This window comes from Mya arenaria, chromosome 4, assembly GCF_026914265.1.
Source record: "Mya arenaria isolate MELC-2E11 chromosome 4, ASM2691426v1".
Classification (NCBI taxonomy): domain Eukaryota; kingdom Metazoa; phylum Mollusca; class Bivalvia; order Myida; family Myidae; genus Mya; species Mya arenaria.
This window is the reverse complement of record NC_069125.1, coordinates 45611719-45631362: the sequence shown is the minus strand read 5'-3', so window position 1 is coordinate 45631362 and position 19644 is coordinate 45611719. Positions and strand designations below refer to the sequence as shown.

General features: G+C 35.1%; 1 protein-coding gene across 4 annotated transcripts; it reads right to left on the bottom strand.

Annotated features, from left to right (window-relative positions):
* Positions 1-800: 800 nt before the first annotated feature.
* LOC128232428 (noelin-3-like) lies at positions 801-19341 on the bottom strand. Of its 4 annotated transcripts, none has more exons than XM_052945967.1 (6): positions 18510-19341; positions 17493-17757; positions 4749-4975; positions 3163-3402; positions 2307-2471; positions 801-1877 (listed from the first exon to the last, which is right to left on the bottom strand). In XM_052945967.1, the coding sequence occupies exons 2-6, from the start codon at positions 17645-17647 to the stop codon at positions 1252-1254; spliced, it is 1413 nt and encodes a 470-aa protein (XP_052801927.1). In that variant the 5' UTR covers positions 17648-17757; positions 18510-19341; the 3' UTR covers positions 801-1251. The 4 variants fall into 4 exon arrangements, with proteins under 4 accessions (XP_052801927.1, XP_052801929.1, XP_052801928.1 ...); XM_052945969.1 differs by lacking the exon at positions 18510-19341 and adding an exon at positions 11151-11287 and having other exon boundaries at positions 17493-17593; XM_052945968.1 differs by lacking the exons at positions 17493-17757; positions 18510-19341 and adding exons at positions 11151-11333; positions 16189-16287.
* Positions 19342-19644: the final 303 nt, after the last annotated feature.

The following is a 19644-nucleotide window of genomic DNA, read 5'->3' as shown; positions in this document are numbered from 1 at the left end:
AAAATTTAAGTTGGAAAATTCATTAAATACATTGGAATTCGCTTGCTCATAGTTACAGTGTAGCTTGCAATCAATGTATGAATAATATATATAAAGTGACGAAGGCTAGCAAGAAATTGAAAACCAATAATTTGGTGAAAAAATCTCGGTATAATTGGAAATGCCATATTAGAAAACCACCAAATGCGTTGTTGTACGTGCAGAGGCAATATAACACACAATGTCGCTAATATATTTACATGTTTATTCCGATTTAAGCTTCACAATCTTTGCGCTCATAAGAAGATATACTTTAAAAATATCGCCCTTAGATTTCAATTGTTATTTTTGTTTGAAAGTTTTTGTACAATATTTTGTTGACTATCTTGTGTGTTATTTTGTATTGGATGCGCGCGCTCGGAAAATAAGAAGGAAGTCTTGAAAATCCAACAAAGCTGTGTTTTTTTACTTTGGACGTATTGTTGTCTTTTCATTTCAGGAATGCATTTGATTGGTCTCGTTTGTTATAGGGGTTTCCCTCTTCGGTCGCCGAATGGTCTCCACATCTGTGTGCTTAATAATTGTGCTTTATATTATTAAAGTAAATATGTGTATAAAATTATATTCAATGAATTAGAACTCTTTCTTTCGGTGCATGCTCTCCATAAGAAAATGATTTAGTATGTTTGTTTAATATACTTGTAGATTAGATAAGATGTATAAAGTTTATTCCTATACTGACTACTGAAAATATATTTATGTGTAATAGAATTGATGGACGATAAACAGTAATTTAAAGCCCTAAAATATTCTTCTTCTTCTTCTTCATTTATTTTATTATATTCGATGGGTTTCGTACACAGGCATACATGTAATAGCAAATTATACATAACATTGACAGCAACAAACATTTCGAATTTGCATAACAGCATAGACGTCTATGAAAACCAAAACAGTGATTAAATAAAACAATTAATGAATCACTATTAAGTAACAATATCGAAATGTTCAATTTTTGTGATATACACTCGTATTTACATTTTTGTGATTTAAGTGACTATAATCTTACTGAAATAGTGTAGAATAAATTTAACATTTGATATATAAATGTTACACTATACAGTTAGTATTTTGATATGTACATCCATTCATTGGCATGCACTTGTTTGATACATGCCATATTATCGACTATAAAGTGTTTAAGGCTCCGCAGCACGTTTCAAAACAATGACTTCACGTATATGATTGCATATAACGACATTTCACATCAGTCTATGGATCAGAATCATCTACAAACGACACGGGAAATATTTCCACTCGACCGTTGTTCCAAGAATACAAGGCTTTATCGGAAGGGTTGTAGTCAAGTGCATACACTTTTGCATAATCTCCACTCACTGAATTCCTGAATGGTAATACCCCCGGTTCTAAAACCTTCCCTCTGGCTGTGCGTGTGTCAAACGTGTATTTGATGAACGTAGGAACTTCGTCGTATGCGTTAGTAGCGTACAAAATGCCACATATAATGAACGCATTACCCACGTGTTTCTTTGTTATCTCAGTTACCCACGTGTCCTCAAACGACAAATCTTCATTAAGTTTACTAATAACAATACAACCATTTGATGAGTTTGTTGCATAAATTACCCATAAACCTGTTTCGTCGATGGCAAAATCGATGTCACTGTTTTTGCCCGATTGGTAAGGAAATGTGTCATGTACACCGACATGTTCAAGCTGCCTCTCCCCTAGAAAGCGAGCCTCTGCGAGACTGTACTTTACTATTTTATTGGTGAACATTTTCTGGCAATACAGTGCATGCTTAAAAACCACGTGACCCGTACCCACGCAAGAGAAAGGTAACGAGATCGTTTTGTCCACCAGCTCGAACTTCAAACCTGCAAAAGGGAACAGAAATATAAATAGTGCAATCATAATCCTAATTAGACGACATTGCTTAAATATAAAACTGATTGATAAAAAACAACAACAAAGTATACATCGAGGGATAGAAGCGATGTTATATCCGATATTTAGTATCACTTCAAGCTTGTTCTATTTTGTCCCTCGATATAGGCTGTTTAAAAAATAAGTCGTTCCCACAAACAGAAAAGGAAACGTTTGTCACTTACAACCGATCCCTCTATATAAGCTGTTTGAACTATAATTAGTATACAAATTCCGGCCCGCAATACGAAAAAAGGATACACATTTCACAGCATCGACCAGCTAGCTGTTAGTGTCTAACAGGAAATCATGTATATCAATTTATTCATAGGATATATACATATAGGAGGATTGAATGTACCAATACCCAGTTAACTTACTTCTAATTGAAGTGTATTGTGATATTTCGTTGATGTTTGTGAAGCTGTACATGACCCAGATCTTTTCTGGCGTGTAGGGGTCGACCATGATCTGGCCCTCGTCCACACCACACACAACACTCATGCCCTTGTCGCTAATCTTGCGGAGTTGTTGCGGACAGAAAACTGAATCGATAAAAAATGTAAGCTAAAGAGAAGCTCCGTATACGAACTTTACAAATATGTTGGGCATAACCAAATAAAATCTAAATGTATTTAAATTGGAAACTTAAGTTATACATCAACCTTGTTTTGTATATGATTAACTTTAAATGTCACAAACGTTTATTTTTTTTTTTTGAAAAACCGATAGTATTAACTTTCGTCTTTATTACAAAATGCTCTAAATTCATGCATTAATACATACAAAAAACTCCTCGTATATATCAACGGAAATGATCAGTAATTGATTGATTTAAGAGCTATGCATGTTGTCGATATGTTTAATGAGGCTTAATTTATCCCGTATATTTATGCCGTAATACAGCATCATGGGTTCGACAGCAATCCTTGCCAGTGATAAATTGCGATAGATGCGCTCTCCTAGGATTATTGGTATATTTCGACTGATGTTGATGAATAATGTATATTCGATGAAACCTAACCGAATGGACCAGAACGCACAAAACTCCTTTGGGTACGAAGAGAGATTCTGCTTCTTTTAAGCACGAATTTGAAATTGAATATTTCTATTAAATTAATTGCGAACTGTCTACAGCTGCATGCTGACTCTTTACGGATCACTCTTGTACACTTAAGTGTTGTGTTTTTTGTTTGTTTTAAATACAGTCTTAAATCAAGAAACGGAGTGTGTTACCTGTCTTTTCACCAAAGAAAGCACCATGCTCGAATCCCCCGGGCATCAATTTGGTGATGTTATAGAGAGTCTGATTCATGACGTCAGCCCTGAGGTCAAGGACGTCACCAATACCACGTGCCCCACGTGCAGTCTTCATGATAGCGGTTGTGAGGCGCGAGGTGGTCCGAATCAGTTCGTTTAAATGCGTATTCTGGGAGAGTAGGCCCATACGGAGGAAATTGTATTGGTTCTGTAGGGCTGAAATATACAGTATTTGCTTTCAGTAAAAGCATTCAAAAAGCAACACATTAGTCATAGAAAAGCTATATTACTTTGTTATCTTTATACAGTTATTAAGCCTTTCTTTAAGAACTTAAATCGCAATTAACTGCAAGAGGTTTCGCAATGTCCAATATGCAAATAGCAACACTGGTGACTTAAACGCCAGATCTCCATAAATTGTTATACAAGTCTGATTTTGGCTACTTAAATCCGAGAAAATTTCTCCGCGTGCCATTTCTAACGGTGCACTTATATTATTATCGGTCAGAACATCATCGGTCATTATTAAGCTTATTTTTACATTCATTTAGATCAGAAAGAGATGTTAATAAAACCTTTCCATGACACAAAGGCGCCAGGTTGCTGTAAAATGCTTCTTCCAGCGAAATATGAATATTTCGAGTTGGAATTTTGGCCCAATATGTAGCCCACATTACATTATTATTTCACGTTTTGTTTGAAAAACGATACATTTGACTGGTAAAATCAATTTGATCAAATTGCAGCTGTCAAATCAGTCCTATAATAATGTTGGAAAAAAAACAAACATACACACAAAGACATAGAGGAAATGTTTTATAAGAAAACGCATGAAGTGATCATGAATGCCACAACAAATCGTTACATGGATATATCAAGATGAGCAGTAAACGCAAGGTCGAGTATTTACGATGGCTGGAAATCTGTATGTACTTTTGTTTCAGATCTGATTGGCGTGTAAATTGACATGATTATTGTTTAAATGCTTGTGTCGCCGTGTATGCTATCAATACGTTTTGAAATTAATAATTCAATGGTTCACTTCAACGCAATTGTCTCAAAAGTTATTTTGTCAAAGATGGCTTTTACCATGTGTTATGTACGGAACTTCTTTTAGAGCTAAGTTTTTTTTTTCTTACAAGCATCTGTTTTATTGTATAATAGCCACAGAAAACGTCAATACAGCATCCATTTTGATACCTTGCCTGTCAACATCTAGATTGGTTCGATTGTATTCTCATAGATAATAATTTTTCTTGTCAGCACTCTTTGAACAATTTTATCAGATCAAGAAATATTCCGTGTGGTTTTGGAATGGTTTACTTATCTTAGAATTCAACAAAAACCTACGGCAATCGTAATTCAGATTTATATAACCAATGTATAGAAACACACTAGAGACATTATTAGGAGCATTATAAGATCCGCACTAAGTAAAACCACATATATTTTGTATATCTTTTGTTTTGTGATACTCTATATATTATATTGGAACGGACGTATTTTGACGAAGAATGGCTACTTTTATTTCATGTCGCTATATTTACAACCTTCACACTTACCTGCAATAATGGCCTCTCTGACAAGCTGGGAATTTATCTCATGCCGTCGAATGGTGTTAAAGTCATTCTTCAGCTCTTCGTCCCCTCGCTGCAGAAGACTTGTCAGATTGATCAGGTTTGTTATCTGCAGGGAAAGGTCCTCGCGAACCTTTCTCAGAAGCTTGCTCGCCTCGTTCAGTTTCTTAGTAGCCCGTGCAGCCTCATCGTTCAGGGAGGAAATACTGGACCTTAAATGTGAAGGAACTTATTTTATACACAACTAAGCGGTTATAAGTTTACCTTGTCGCCTCTTAAGCCATCGCTAAATAATATGTCCTGGTCCTGCGCTACCAACCCAAAACCACGTGTTTGGAAAATCTGTAATAAGCTTTAACATATTTTAGTGAACATACTTGAAAGGCTTGTTCTGTTTCTGTCACAATGTTATATAAGAGGCTGCTTTGTTATGTTGCCCCTCGGAATCTGCAGTTTTCAGGACTTCTTTTTCAACACGCTGATCGGCTTGCATCACCTTTTGTTTCGTCTAGCAAAAACAAGGATTAACTCTCGGAAGAAAAACGGAGAAAGCTCATTTGTCAAATTATCACTGCATTAAAATAAATGTAATTAAATTTCGCAATGTTACCATTGGAAACGCAAACAAAGTTATCACATTAGATATTTTTAACAAACATCTTTTATATGGCAACACACACTAATCAGTTTATCTGAATACCAGTAATGACAATGCATGTTCTTTGTTTCCATTTCCATAAGGTAACATGAAAACTCTATTATATGATCCAATGTTATAAAACACTATTATGTTACATTTTGGTTTTATCAGATATGTACCAATACCATTTATACGCATGTTCTTTTATTTCTATTTCTTTCCTGTTTCGTTTCTAAGACCATATCTATAAATGCAACGAAAGTAAACAAAAAGATCGGCAGATAACACTGGGTTCAATACTTGATGTTGAATGCTTGTAATTATGGGTAATATGCTAGCTTATTCAGTAGAATTGTATGCTTCCAAAATATCTCTTAAATTCTGGTTTGAAGTTTGGAATCCTTCCGATGATAGATATGTAAAGTTATGCTATTATATGTTGAAACTGTATTATAGTTAAGGAAATGAAAATTGGGTAAAGTTATTATGATTTGAAATGGGTATAAAAATGGCTTGGGTTATGTTTGTGGAGCCCGGTATGTACTAAATGAATGTAAGTTCTAAGGGAATATGTAACTAGAATTGCAAACATTGCTACGAATCTGTTCAGAAATTTAACTAATGGTGCGTGTATGTTAAATGTTGTTTAAGTATAGACACAATATGGCAACTGTTCTACTGTTTCGTAGCTGTTTGGCAAATATGAGATTTTTCATCGCATCGTCTTGCGATTGAACACAGGCTGACATTTTAATTTGCTAGAAAACGTTTATTAATTTATTCATGTCGTTAAATAATGAAGAAGATGGAAATTATTTGTTAACAAACGTCCATTGTACACGATAATGATATGTTCACATACCATCTTTATTGTATAATTGCCCTAAGTTGTTTTTGTGAATCGGGCCTTAAAGTTGTAACCGAAAGGTGTATGCATTGATTTTTGTGAATACAGTAAGATGAAACTAAGTGCACAAAAAGTATTGCATTTAATACATGTCTTTAATACAGTGTTTAATACAGTATTGTCATATTATTGCTGTAGTACCGATTTTGAATTACTACTTAAGAGTATCCGATTAAATGTATGATTTAAGCTGTAAACATCCCAGCTGTGTATATTTATTTTGTATGCATATGTGTTCATGCGCCTTCATTCAATAAATGTTTGACACATTAAACCCATTAATTTCCTAAAAAAATGTGATCTTTAAATACTCTTTTTTGGAAGCATTTACAAACCGTTGCATAACACACGACTGTTATAAACCAATGTATTTCATACCTTAATACTCTAACAGATTGCGTGATTCAATTCAAAACTCTTAACTTTATCTCAATATCTAACCTTATATCTAAATTTAATATTCATGCGAAAAGCTACAGAAACAAGCTCGGTAGCAAAAAAGGTTTAAACATAAACCCGGTTTAATGGCACTGGGACTAAACGCCAAAGACATAGAACATAAAATTAGAAACAAGAAACAAACAGATACACATCTCAGTACGGTTCGCGCATAACAAACATATAAGGATATATTTTATGGTCGTATTGCAATGCATTCAAATAACATAAGGTGGTTTAATATAAATGTTACATTCCTTACTCGCAAGTGGTCCAGAACAATACATCTGGGAACTAGAATGTTATTTTCAATACAATATACGACAAGAGGAAATTTCGATTTAATGGTCTAGTTAACGCTTAATGTCGTGGAATAATAACTGTAATTCACTAAGCAACGTCACCGAAATTTTCTTGAAAGCGTATTCCCAATGAGATCGTAACTTCTCTCCATGAACAACACTGATAAATTATTCCTTTTGGAACGAAATGAGATTGAAGCAGACACTCTTATTAACACTGGGATGGTATCACATTCTTTTTGACAATTACAGATGTCTAAATGCAGCCACAGCATAACTGTTTCAGGTCCTACATATACCTTTAATCAGTGTTTTGTTTAAAATCTTAGTTTTTCGAAACTCAAAAGCTCATCAAAGTATCAAAATTGTGCCAAAACACCTTACTTAAAACTGTCCAATCAATTATGTATCTATTTTTTTGATGATATCTTTGCAAAGCAAAATATTTGAAAAATTGTGACTTCATTACTGGAATGACCTCATTGTTGTTACCATTGTACCCTCACTTTTACTTCATGCAAATAAATTCCTAAAATTGAAGAAAGCCACACACATTACAATAAATTGTTGATTCGATTTTGCCATTCATTTGGGCACAAGGCTTTTTGGAGCTAATATGTTTTAAATAGAGCACGAATGACATTCTAACACAAACGTGTTTGACTGGCTGGCTTGCAAAAGTATTTAGTGTGTTTTTGGATGAGTTAAAATAATATCAAGAACCGTATTTGCTGCTTTTCCAACTCTTTGGTTTGCAAAATGTGTCTTTAATTTCTTGACCGGTGTGCATTTGAAGTCATGCATGATTTTGTCAATAATTATCAAATAGTGGTAGTAAAATATACATCTTATGTTTCTCCTAAAAAGTCAATGCGCTAAAACTGGATACGTATAATAAAATGGAAATTTACCCGCGACCTCAGGATTACATCATTTTTAAAATATTGTTTTAACACATACTAAGCTGTAAAAGAATTACATGACGTTACCCAACTGGCAGTTTTGTCGTATAATAACACTTGCTGGTTATGATCACTTAATAACATGGTTCCCCAGACTGTTCGTCTACTTCTATTTTCACTCTCTCGTGATGAAGACGATTTTCAAACGATCCCCTTAAATTACATTTTCTTCAAGCAGACGGTGCAATATTAAAAGTCAACTTCGTATAGGTTAACACATATAGGTGAACATTATTTTCGACTTTCGCATGTATTCTTTGGATCGAAACGAAAGTATTATATTTTAAACCATGCAATCTCACTACTCAGATAGTTAAAGTTCAGTCTAAGTTCTTACAGCTGTATAAGGTGTTAAATGACTTACTTGTTAGCATTTTGCACTGTCGAGTGATGTAAACGCCTATACTACAAGTGCTGTTATTAAAGTTTCTTAGCAGTAACAACTTCATTCAATAAATTAATAATGGCAGAAAATTGAATTTCGATATATTGGGAACCAGCGTTAACTTCAAAATTCTAACATCAGGGTGGAATATTTTAGATTTGATTGTATTTTAACAATGCAATCCTTAGCCAAAACTTCAACAGGACGACATTTTGTAAAACGATGCAACAAACTGTTTCGAATTTGTAAACCATTCCATGGCCGGATGAGTTGGTTTTCTCCGGGTTCTTCGGTTTTCCCCCACAACACAAGACCACACTATCGCGCAACATCTTGCTAGCTCGAGTGCCTAAGTATAAGTTATCATAACTTTGTTAACGATCGTTATAAAATATATTATGTTTAAACTATTTATTTTGCTCCATGCATCACGTATATTTCATGATTTTTAATGCTGCTATTTTCACCCTTGAGTTTCCTTATCCAATAAAATTCTTATAGCGTCTATGATTACATTCAAATATTGTGCAATGTTTTACGAGGTAATCAAGTTATTAAATAATAATTTTATTGAGTTATGAAACAAATACATTCTGTAGCATGCCAACTTTGTTCAAGGTATTTAATGTCAAAATAAAACCGAGAGATAACTAGTGCACAGTGTTGTTAATTTTATTTAACTTCGTTTAGTAATTTTAGATTTTATACGCTATGTATTTGCGGGAAAATGGAGTACAGGGGTTGGGGGGATTGAGTATAAGGGGATATAAGTTCGCAACAGTGGAACCAAGAGGTTTAATTCCTACGCAGTACACACTAAAGCAAGGTCAATAACCAATCTGCATAGTTTCATTGAAATTTTAGCGTTGTTTCAGAGTATGGCTTTTAATACAGTGTGTTTGTTGAAATGAAAGATGACTTAACTTTAATGCGTCTTAAAGATACAATTTCTGCCTTTTCCCGACATCTCAATGTCATATTTCAATGTTCAAAGTTTTACATTCACTATCTTCCATTAGTCTGAGTTATGCTTCAGACACACTTTGTTTAAAGAAAATGAAAGTCCATGGAGGAATACTTGTACGAATGTGACGTGCTTAAAGAGTTAATATTCCTTGCTGTGTAATGCTTCCTATGTTATCTTTCAACAGTGTTCAAAGTTTCACTCAATTTATTTCAATAGTTACCAAGTTACACTCTTGACAATCTTGATCATTCATCATTTAAGGGGAGACAACTCTGCAACAATTTGGCAAAGAATTACAATTATTGTTACTGCACGTTGTTTAGTTAATTCTTCGAGACATGCACTGGACAAATAAGATACTTTATAGCTTTTTCCTCCCCTTTAAGAGGATAAGATTTTTTTATTCTACAGTATTCCTTTGTTAAGTCGTCTACAAAGTATTCGATTATCATGGCACCTCTGCGTATCATTAGTGCCTGATTATAAAGTGCTTAACTTCGCACTTTCCCGTGTATTAGGTAAAATTGGACTAGAGCCAAAATCAACTGGAAGACTTACAAGTAGTAAAGTGCAGTAAAGCATCAAAATAGGACCTCTTTCACATAAAAGGACAAACACGGACGTCAAACATTGACTATGATCTAGTTTAGAGACAAACTAATGAACACCTTACCTAACAAACATTCAACAGGAGACACAGCGTCATACCTGTGATGCTAGCATCTATCTATAGCAGAAGCTGTTAAAGCCCCCGAGGTACGATGAAATCATTCACAGAAATACATTAATATGCATACATCTAACGTGCCAACGAAAGCGCCATGAACTAGCTGAAACTAATCTGCAGAAGAGCAGACATATTCTAAAAAGCACACGCGAACGTCTTAAGGTAACTACAAGCATATATCATATTATGTTGTTTGATCAAGGCTGACAGTCATGCAACCACCAGGCAAAGTAAGTATATGTTCTGGATGATTAACCTTAGTCGAGTAGCAAAAACTATATTGTCGCTATACAGAAAAAAAGGTATCGCATCAATCATTTCCCTTACAGCCGCATATAATGTTGAATTCATTTGAAAGAAGTTAACAAATAGAAAAAAACGAATAACAATCATGTAGACACATAACTGAAGGGTGAGAGTGACGTAGTGGTGTAGATGTCCGCCACTCACCCAAGAGGTTGTGGGTTCGATCATCACTAGGGGTTCTTTTTAATGGCCCCTCAAAATGGACATCAATACTGGTTTCTACCTTTCGAAACTGAATCGAGAGTGATTCTTTAAACTATCAGTTTTATAACTAAAGAACTAAACGAAAATAGTATAAACGAAACAAACAAGCATAAACAACCAAATGTGTTTTTTTTTCAACAGCAATAGTTTAAATTTTTTAATTTGTATTTGGTGCGCAGGACAAAAATGAGAAGTTTGAACTTTACCGTAACAATAGGCTGTGTGCTAGTACACAAAACTAATGTATTGTCCAAGAGAATTATCAATAGTGTTTCAACATGCTTGCACATGGGACTGCTCAAATGAAATGAAACATAACGTATGTACCAAATGTCACGTATGCATACTAACAAATTTTGACGTGGTACTAATACACATGCGTAGGGAATGCTGTGGTTTGGGAAGGATACCTCTTAAAGATAGGATCGTTTTTAGACATTTTTTAAGAATTAATTATTATAAGCAGACCCCTTCTTGTAGTACAAACATGTAGCTACGCCAATTCATATTTTATTTTACTACAGTAGTATTAACTGTATATTACATCACCTGTTGAGTTGGAATATGACGGGGGTGTCCGCGGGGCTGGTCGTTTCCCCCGTTAGAAGCGTGTTGCCATGCTGGTCCACTATGTGAAGAACCGCCCCGTGTCCGCACGTGATCTTCACGCGGTTACTCATGTCGTACTGGAACACACATTTCTCCGGCGCGTTAACGTTCACCTGTGCGTTACTGCTTAGCAACAACAGCAATAGGAAAGTTACTAAGCTTAAACCCATGTTCAGCTTGTAGTTCGCATTTACCACTAAAGCCAAAGAAACACACTCAATCACTATAAAGAATATTCGTCTATTAGTCCACCATGAGTTATAGTTTTATTTATTCTTAAACAAACCTTTATTTACAAGTATATTTTCTTATGTAATTCCAAATCGTTCATTTGTTAATTGCCAACCATTCTATGACTCAAACCGATTTCAGTATTACTCTATATTTTTTCTAAAGCATTTCTTTACTAAATGGACTCAAACTCCACTTTATTGTTTCATTGATATTGATATTATATTTCCACTGACATAGATAGCAATCCACAAATTTCCTTTATAAAAACCTTAACAAAACACGGTTGTTTCGCTGTGTGCACATTACAAGGATGTTCCTATGATACCAATTTCTTTTACTTGTTGTTCAGGGCAACATGTCAGTCAAAATATCCGTCAGTCTGAATATAAAACCGTATCTCTTGGAACAATAAATCATCCCGAGTCGCACAAGTATAACTCCGCGAATCTATCCATAATCTTATATTAAATCTCCGTAATGTTTCATTCAATTTGCTACCCTGTCCGACAAAACATCGTATTGGAACGCCGAATCAGACCTTCTCATGAATGCTCCACCGTAGCTCTAGTGTTGTCTCTGACAATTCCCTAATAGAAAACAATTTTTGGCTTGACTAGTTTGTGTTTATTGATTCATGTTCGGAAAAAGTTCCGATCTTTAAATAAAGTAATAAGATTATCGGTCAACTCCGTCATATATATCTCCTGAAACTATTTATTGTGAAACTCATGTTATCATTTGAGTTGTTTTATTGCAAAACAAAGTACTTCGGTTTTCATATAAATAATAGACAACATTTAGCACTGGATATCGATTCAACTCATTTTCTCGAATAAATAAATAACAAGTTATCCAATGAAATGCACACGTGTGACAATGTTTTGTTGGTTAACAACCAAGTTAGTTTCAATTACACTAAATTATGAATTCGTATAAAATCTAATTATAAAGGACGCACGCTCTTGCGTTATATTTAAATATGCTGGCGCAAAAGTTTTTAGACATTTTGGAGACGAAATTTTGTTGAGGAAAGGTTAAGCGTGTTATTGTTCATCGAAAAAATAAATAATTTTATGTGTCTGCTTCGAATACCGAGGAATTTATATGTTGAGTACTATAGTCTAACAAATGGTTTACACATTTTTCTAATACTATGTATACAGTCTTCACAGACCAGAATATGACATAATATGGTTTGCTTCGAATATATTTTCAAATTTGTAATTATTGATTAATGTCGAGCCAAGTATGATGTTACACGCATGTAAAATAGTTTAAACCTTCAGTGAATTCGTGTTTCCCGCCATTTATGATAAAGCTGTTTTAAGCGTGTGTGGTATGTTTGCTGTATTTGTACGTGTGTGCCTCTCATTCAGGGTCATTTGGGCCCTTATCTTGGGTCTTTAATCAGGGTTCATATTTGAAAGTTTGATTACTAGGCTTGCCCCTGTAGTTTCATTGTATTATTCAAATGAAATTATGAAAAACAAATTAGCATCCTACTTGTTTGTATTCTTTTATTGAATTCTGAATGTAACCAGTGTTTAATGTCAAAGCTGCCATCCCCACCAGAAACCTAAACTGTAGGTCAAAGGTCAAACAGGAACATTTGTCTTTATATTAAAGCATGTATCGTTGTTAGTATTTAGTTTGATCTGTATTCCATTTCTGTTAAAAAAAATTCTGATATCATGATTTATACATTAGCAATAAAGGTATGATGTTCTTACAGGTAAAAGGTTAAAAGTGCAGGTCAAAGGTAAGAGCACACATGAACGGACTGTGGCACACACATGTTAATGGATTGAATTAGTGTATACTTTTTTTATTCTTTGTTGATTGTGAAAGCCATATTGTTATCTTAATACATGAACTGATACAATGTTAGTCAAAAACGAAAGCAAACACCAATACTGGCCCGAATCAATGACTGTTGTGCGAGTTAAATTGAACACACTTAACTTTTATTGTTTTCATTTAAAACAGTATATGCAATTTGGTTGATATCTTTGGTATCAAAGAGTACATTGAGAGCAATCACTGATTCATGAAGTTATATTCCTCCGAAAGTGTCTGATTTATTGGTCTTTACACTTGGGAATTTTGGTCGGTAGCTTTTCACACAGTAAGGTGCCATTTCAGCGGTATTGTAATATATTGCTTTTGGAACATAGCAGAAAGTTATTAATTATGAATGCATCAAAAGTCCGTTTCTTGTTCTAGGACAGCTTTTGTGAAAGCAATTGCTTGCATGCTGCCTATGAATATTTCAGGCTTTGACAAACAATGTAATTTTAGAGGATATTAAGTATTCGTTATAAGAGCTTTAAACGGCACAATTCTAGGAATTCATAAATACAATAATAGGCAAATCAAGCAACACTGACATACACAAAAGTATTGAGGGAAATAGCCTGATGGTATATATGACCGACTGTATAGTTGTAACGTTTTTGCTGCCCCAAACATCAGTGTTGGTTTTAAAGTGTGACTCCTCATTTGTGGACGGCGACTTATTGCAATGCAAATCAAGTACACATATTATCGCGTCAGGACACGGCATTTTACATGTGGAAATCGAAAGAGGTTTGCTTCTGTTAATTAATAGAAACATGCCTTACGATAAAATGACATTCCATCTAATCAGGTATTATTGCAAATGTTTGGTCACCACTAGTTTGAAGAAAGAATTGACTTGGAAGACATAATCAAATAGCAGCATCTTGGCGTTGCCTCAGTGTTTTGAAAACAAGTATTAAACTACTACGTTTCCTGAAAGTAATGATAAAAGATTATACTTTATGTTAAAGTAGTTGCTAAGAGCTGTTTGATTACCTAGCTTCAGGTATATTTTCATATTAAGCCCTGAGCATGAAAACATGGTTGTTTACTGCAATCAGATTGGACTTAACCCAAAATAAAGGTCGGAACGCTTATATCAAAATGTAAAATCAATTAAAACCCTGGCAGATGATCTTATTAATAATTTATCGCCCGCACCCATCGTCTGTTAAGTACACAAAGCCCCTTCAGGGACTCATTAAATTTGAAAACCAGATGAACAGCTTTTGCATGAGATCACGAACATTCGAGAGATAGAAATAGCGTGTGCAATGCTTGCAGTTTTTAGGCTTGTCTTTATGTTGCTTTGTAAACCTTCTTTTTTGCATGAAAAAAGGATATTTAGGTTGTTCGTACATTGACGTTGATGCATGCTCAAACGATTTGAACAGGTAGTAACATTTTATTATCCCAAGTCGTTTACCAGCGTCAGGCCGTCGGCATTCAAACAATAGGAACACGAATCATCCGAATTTTATTGTATTGTTCACGTAATACACATGTGGCCTGACATTTGCACAACTTTCATGATTGTATTGTTGCCTGTAATTAGGTATTCCGCGTGCCTCAGTTTCCATGTTAGAAGTTAAATGTTGTTTGCAGCACCTTTTGAATCTTTTCCAGCCTAATCAAGTTTTCAGTAAAAGAGTGCTAAAAGTGGTATGGTCGCCTGATATATTAAAATAGATACAGTGCGCAGACATTTAAATTCGAGAACTGAAACTCAACATGCCATGGTGATGAATATTTGAATGGCTAACCGTCTAAGAAAGACAACTCTAACGGGTCCAAATGTTAGAAGTTCCAAGTTTTGTTCGAAGAGTCAATGCCCATTTTGGATGAAAGCAATGTAACACGAAATGGAAATTATATCAAAACAATGTACGAATGGGTCTGTAATATTATGATCAGCACAACCTTATGATACAAAATAATGATTAAAAATAATCAACTGATAGTGGAGTTTTACGACCACCAAAGGCAGACAGACATAGATAATCCAGCAACAAACTTAAAACGACATCCGGCTAATTTATTAACTGAAAAATCTCAAAGAAGCGGTTTTCTGTAGCTTTTCGCATTGATATTAAAAAAAAGTGGGAACATTAAAATACATAGAATAAAAATACTGCACATAGTCCAAATAGTCCAGCAGCCAAATGGCTATTTTTGGCTGAACCTTGCATCGGAGTATATAGAAAATGTTTTTAGCTTTTTAAGTAGTATAGACCCCCTAGTTAAGGACTCCATTTGATGGCCTTGCGCCATCCTTGGGGTAATCGAGATATTCAAGATGGCGACCAAGATGGCCGCCAATTTTTACCAAAATCAACAATTGACTTTTCCTTTTGTGTCAATGCCTTGATTCTAGTGCAAATCAATACTCTTGTGGTTTCTGAATATGAAACAATGAAATCTTAGATATTCCACACCATATTAAGGCCACAATGGCGTCCAATATGCCCGCCACAATACATGTGTGCAATACCTATTTTAGATAATAAATGCATAGTCACATATTTACCAATATGGCGCCCAACATTAGCTTTCGTAACAACTGAACTAAAATAAATTGGTTTACTAGTAATATAAAATAAAACAAGAGCGTCACATAGCGATCGCCAACGCTCGTTCGTTTTTAAAGTTTTTTTTACATGAAAGGGGGACATAACTCAATACTTGAATTGTTTTCTTCGAAAAACAGACGAGGTTACTAGAAAAAAATAATATTTTAAGTTGCGATCAATGATGTACTGAAAATGATCTTTGCTTTAACCATTAAAAATACATGTAAGCTGAATAATTGTATTTTATAGTATCAAGTTATTTTAATAGCAAATGTGGAAAGAATCATCAAATAAGTGGTGTTTTAAATTGTTTTTTTGTTTTGTTTTTAGTTTACCTGGACAATTATCGGCGTGGATGGCGCAAGACGTTGATTGGCCGCCGTAGTTTTGGAGGGCCCAGTCTATCATTGAAATAACGGCATCTGATGCGTGTGATTTGGAACCGTCTTTTATGGAAGGGATCATCCGCCAGTAAATGCATGCTGCTTTACGACAATTGCTAGTGCATTCGTTTAAATCGTAAGTGCCTTCATACAATTGCTTCGTTCGTGTTTGTGTACAACTTTTAGTTTCCTTCATTATATTGCTTAGTGTCTATGTCTACACGGTAAATGACAGATGTTAACTGTTTACTTTTTATTGACTATTGTGTACTAATTAAAATACAAGAGTACAATTTAACTTCTTATGTTATTACTAATAATATTTATATAATGTAATAAGTCCATTAAAAGCTAACTTGATTATACATCAATCAAACATAGCAGTATGCATTTGCCAATTAGCAGATGGACGAATGCATCTAGACGAACGCAACTTAATGAATGGAACTAAAAGGGAACCAGTAAATATTGGTATCCGGCAACAGCAATATTAAACAGGAACGGTAACCAAATGCTGGTACCCTTTTAATTCACGGGAGAGCACTCTCGCGACTTTTGCTACGGTAGTAGTCAACAGTAAAGAGGTAATGTATGACATTACCTGACCCTAAAAATTTAATACTGCTAGATGTTATTTTCTTCTGATTTTTTTTCCTGGATGTTTTTATTTTTAAAAAGGCTATCGTGGGTTTCACTGTCTTAAAGCTGCACTCTCACAGATTGACCGTTTTGACAATTTATTTTTTTGTCTTGGAATTAGCCAATTCTTGCATACATATCTGGAAACAAGTGATATTAGACTGGTGACATAAGATCAGATCGCAGACTTTCAATTATATGTTAGAAAATTATGTTTTATGTATAAAAGTGTTACTAACACTTTAAGAAAAAGCGCCACCACTAGGGCAACAGCGCCACCACTTTTATAAATATGTGCATTTTTCCTTTTTAAGAAGTGCTTATTAGTTTTGTTGTGTTCCGGTATAGGTACTATACATAACAGTTTTGTTTGCATGCGTGAGAATGTTCTAACGGGGTGTGTAAGCACCGAAATGTACTTGCTATGCAATCAGATTTCAAAATATGCACAAGTCCGATTCGGGAGAAAAGATCCTGGCACAACAGTTTGCACACTAGTGAAGCGAAATAGTAACCAGCCTACAGTAGATGTGTTCTTACACGGTACCACATTCTCCGATTTTCGAAATATGTCCGTTAAATGAAATTATCAAAGATAAAATATAAGTCATACTCACGTTTGTTCATGTAAACATAGGGCACAGCTCCACCACGGAAGTGTCGACAGCTCTTTTTCTTTGCACCACCGTAAAGTGGTGGAGCTGGCGTTTAGAGGCCGTGATATTGAGATGTCCAAAATATAATTAAGACTGGCAATAAATGCAAGCTCCATGAGTTGGTCTCCAGTTGGTCTTTAGTTGCTTGGGTTATAAATGGTTGTTTGACAGGGAGGGCAGTCAAAAGTTTGGTGAACATCTGTAGGCATGGGGAGCTGCACTTCAACTGCAATTAAGAAAGTCACACATTAAATTTTCACCGGGCTTATGTGTCAGGCAATATCCTCGGGGGCGGTTCTAGGATCTGACTTTAGAGGGGGCATACCTTATGGGCGCAACTTTTTGATATGCGCCCCACCCTCAGGACCATTTTTTTTGGTTTAAGGTTTTGGCAGGGGTGTTTGGGGGTTCTCCCCAAGATAATTTTAACAATTTCTAGTCCGAAATGGTGCATTTTTGGCGCATTTTATTTTTTTTTTGTCTCCGATATTGTAATAAAAAGTTGACTTGGACGATTTATAGGGGGGGGGGGGGGGGGGCAACCTCCCCTGCCCCCGGATTCACTAGTGATGCTGATAACAGATTTCTAGTATACATGCTTTGGCTGTCCTAAAGCCAGTGAAGGCAAAGCAATTGAAAATTTGAGTGAATGAAAACACATGCATTGATTTCTATACATGACAGCCAGGCGTACATAATTTCTTGCGAATGATAGCACAATGCTCATACTTGGATTTTGTTTGATAGCCTCAGAAATTTCAAAACATGCATGTTTTCCTTCGAAAATTGGACAAAATCTCACCGCCTAGCAGACAACACATTTCAAATTCAGGCCGAAACGCAGATTAGAATTTGGATATGTGTCCAACTCAGTACCGAATAAACCATCCAGGAAAAATAATCAGCAGAAAATAGCATCTAACAATAATAGCATCTAACAATATTAAAGTTTTAGGGTCAGATAAGGTCATACATTACCTCTTCTAGATATAATTTTGACGACTCCTGCACGAAAACTGTTGACCGATATCGTAGCAAAAGTCGCGAGAGTGCTCTCCCGTGGATAAGAAGGGTACCAGCATTTGGTTTCCATTCCCATTTAATATTGCTGTCGCATGATACCAATATTTACTGGTTTCCATCTAATTTCATTCGTTTAGTTGCGTTCGTCTAGATGCATTCGTCTATCGTCTATATGCTTATTGACAAATGCATACTGCTATTGATAAATTTTAATTTAGCTTTCAATGGTCTTATTACAGTATATAAATACTATTAGTTATTTAGTTTTTATAGTTAAGTTGTAGTTTTGTACACAATTTAGTTTTTAAGTAATTTAAATGTAAGAACTTGACACATTTGTCATTTGTCGTTAAGACGTAAACACTAAGCAATAAAGTGAAGGCAACTTAAAGTTGTAAACATAGACAAATACGTTTGTCAATAACAAATAGGCACGAAGCAATTGCACGAAGGCACCTGCCATTTAGACGAATGCACATGCAATTCAAAATGAGAAATGTCATAAAGCAGCATGTATTAACTGGCGGATAATCCCTTCCATAGTCTTTCCCCATGGTCTCGTTCTCGTCGATGAGAAAATTCAGCTGGTGTACATCGCCATCTATTCGAAATCCAAATGTATTGATCTTCCGAAGAGACAAGAAGAATAATGGTCCCATTTGTCTGTAGTAGTGCGGCAAGCTTTCACTTTGAGCAAAGTCAATCGCGAAATTGTGGTACCGCTCACAGTCACCGGCGTCTCTAGTCACTTTATTGCGACGTATACAGTCCTTGTACAACTGCCGCTTCTGAAATACGAAATAATCGGCTCATTTATTTACCTTGAATATAACTCACTTTTACCAGAAATTGACATTATCGATTAATAACAGATGAGAATAGCAGATGCAATTATTTGTGATTTAAGTACGTATGCACATCATGATTTAAGTACATGGATAAAACTATAATGGCGGGGTGGTCTAGTGAATAGTTGTTCACCTGGGTACCATTGGAACGCTCAAATTCGTTTCCATGTGCGTCATCAGACCTTGTAAGGCACTTCTTTCTATGTCAAACACAGTTAAAATGTGCTCCTGCAAATAATTGA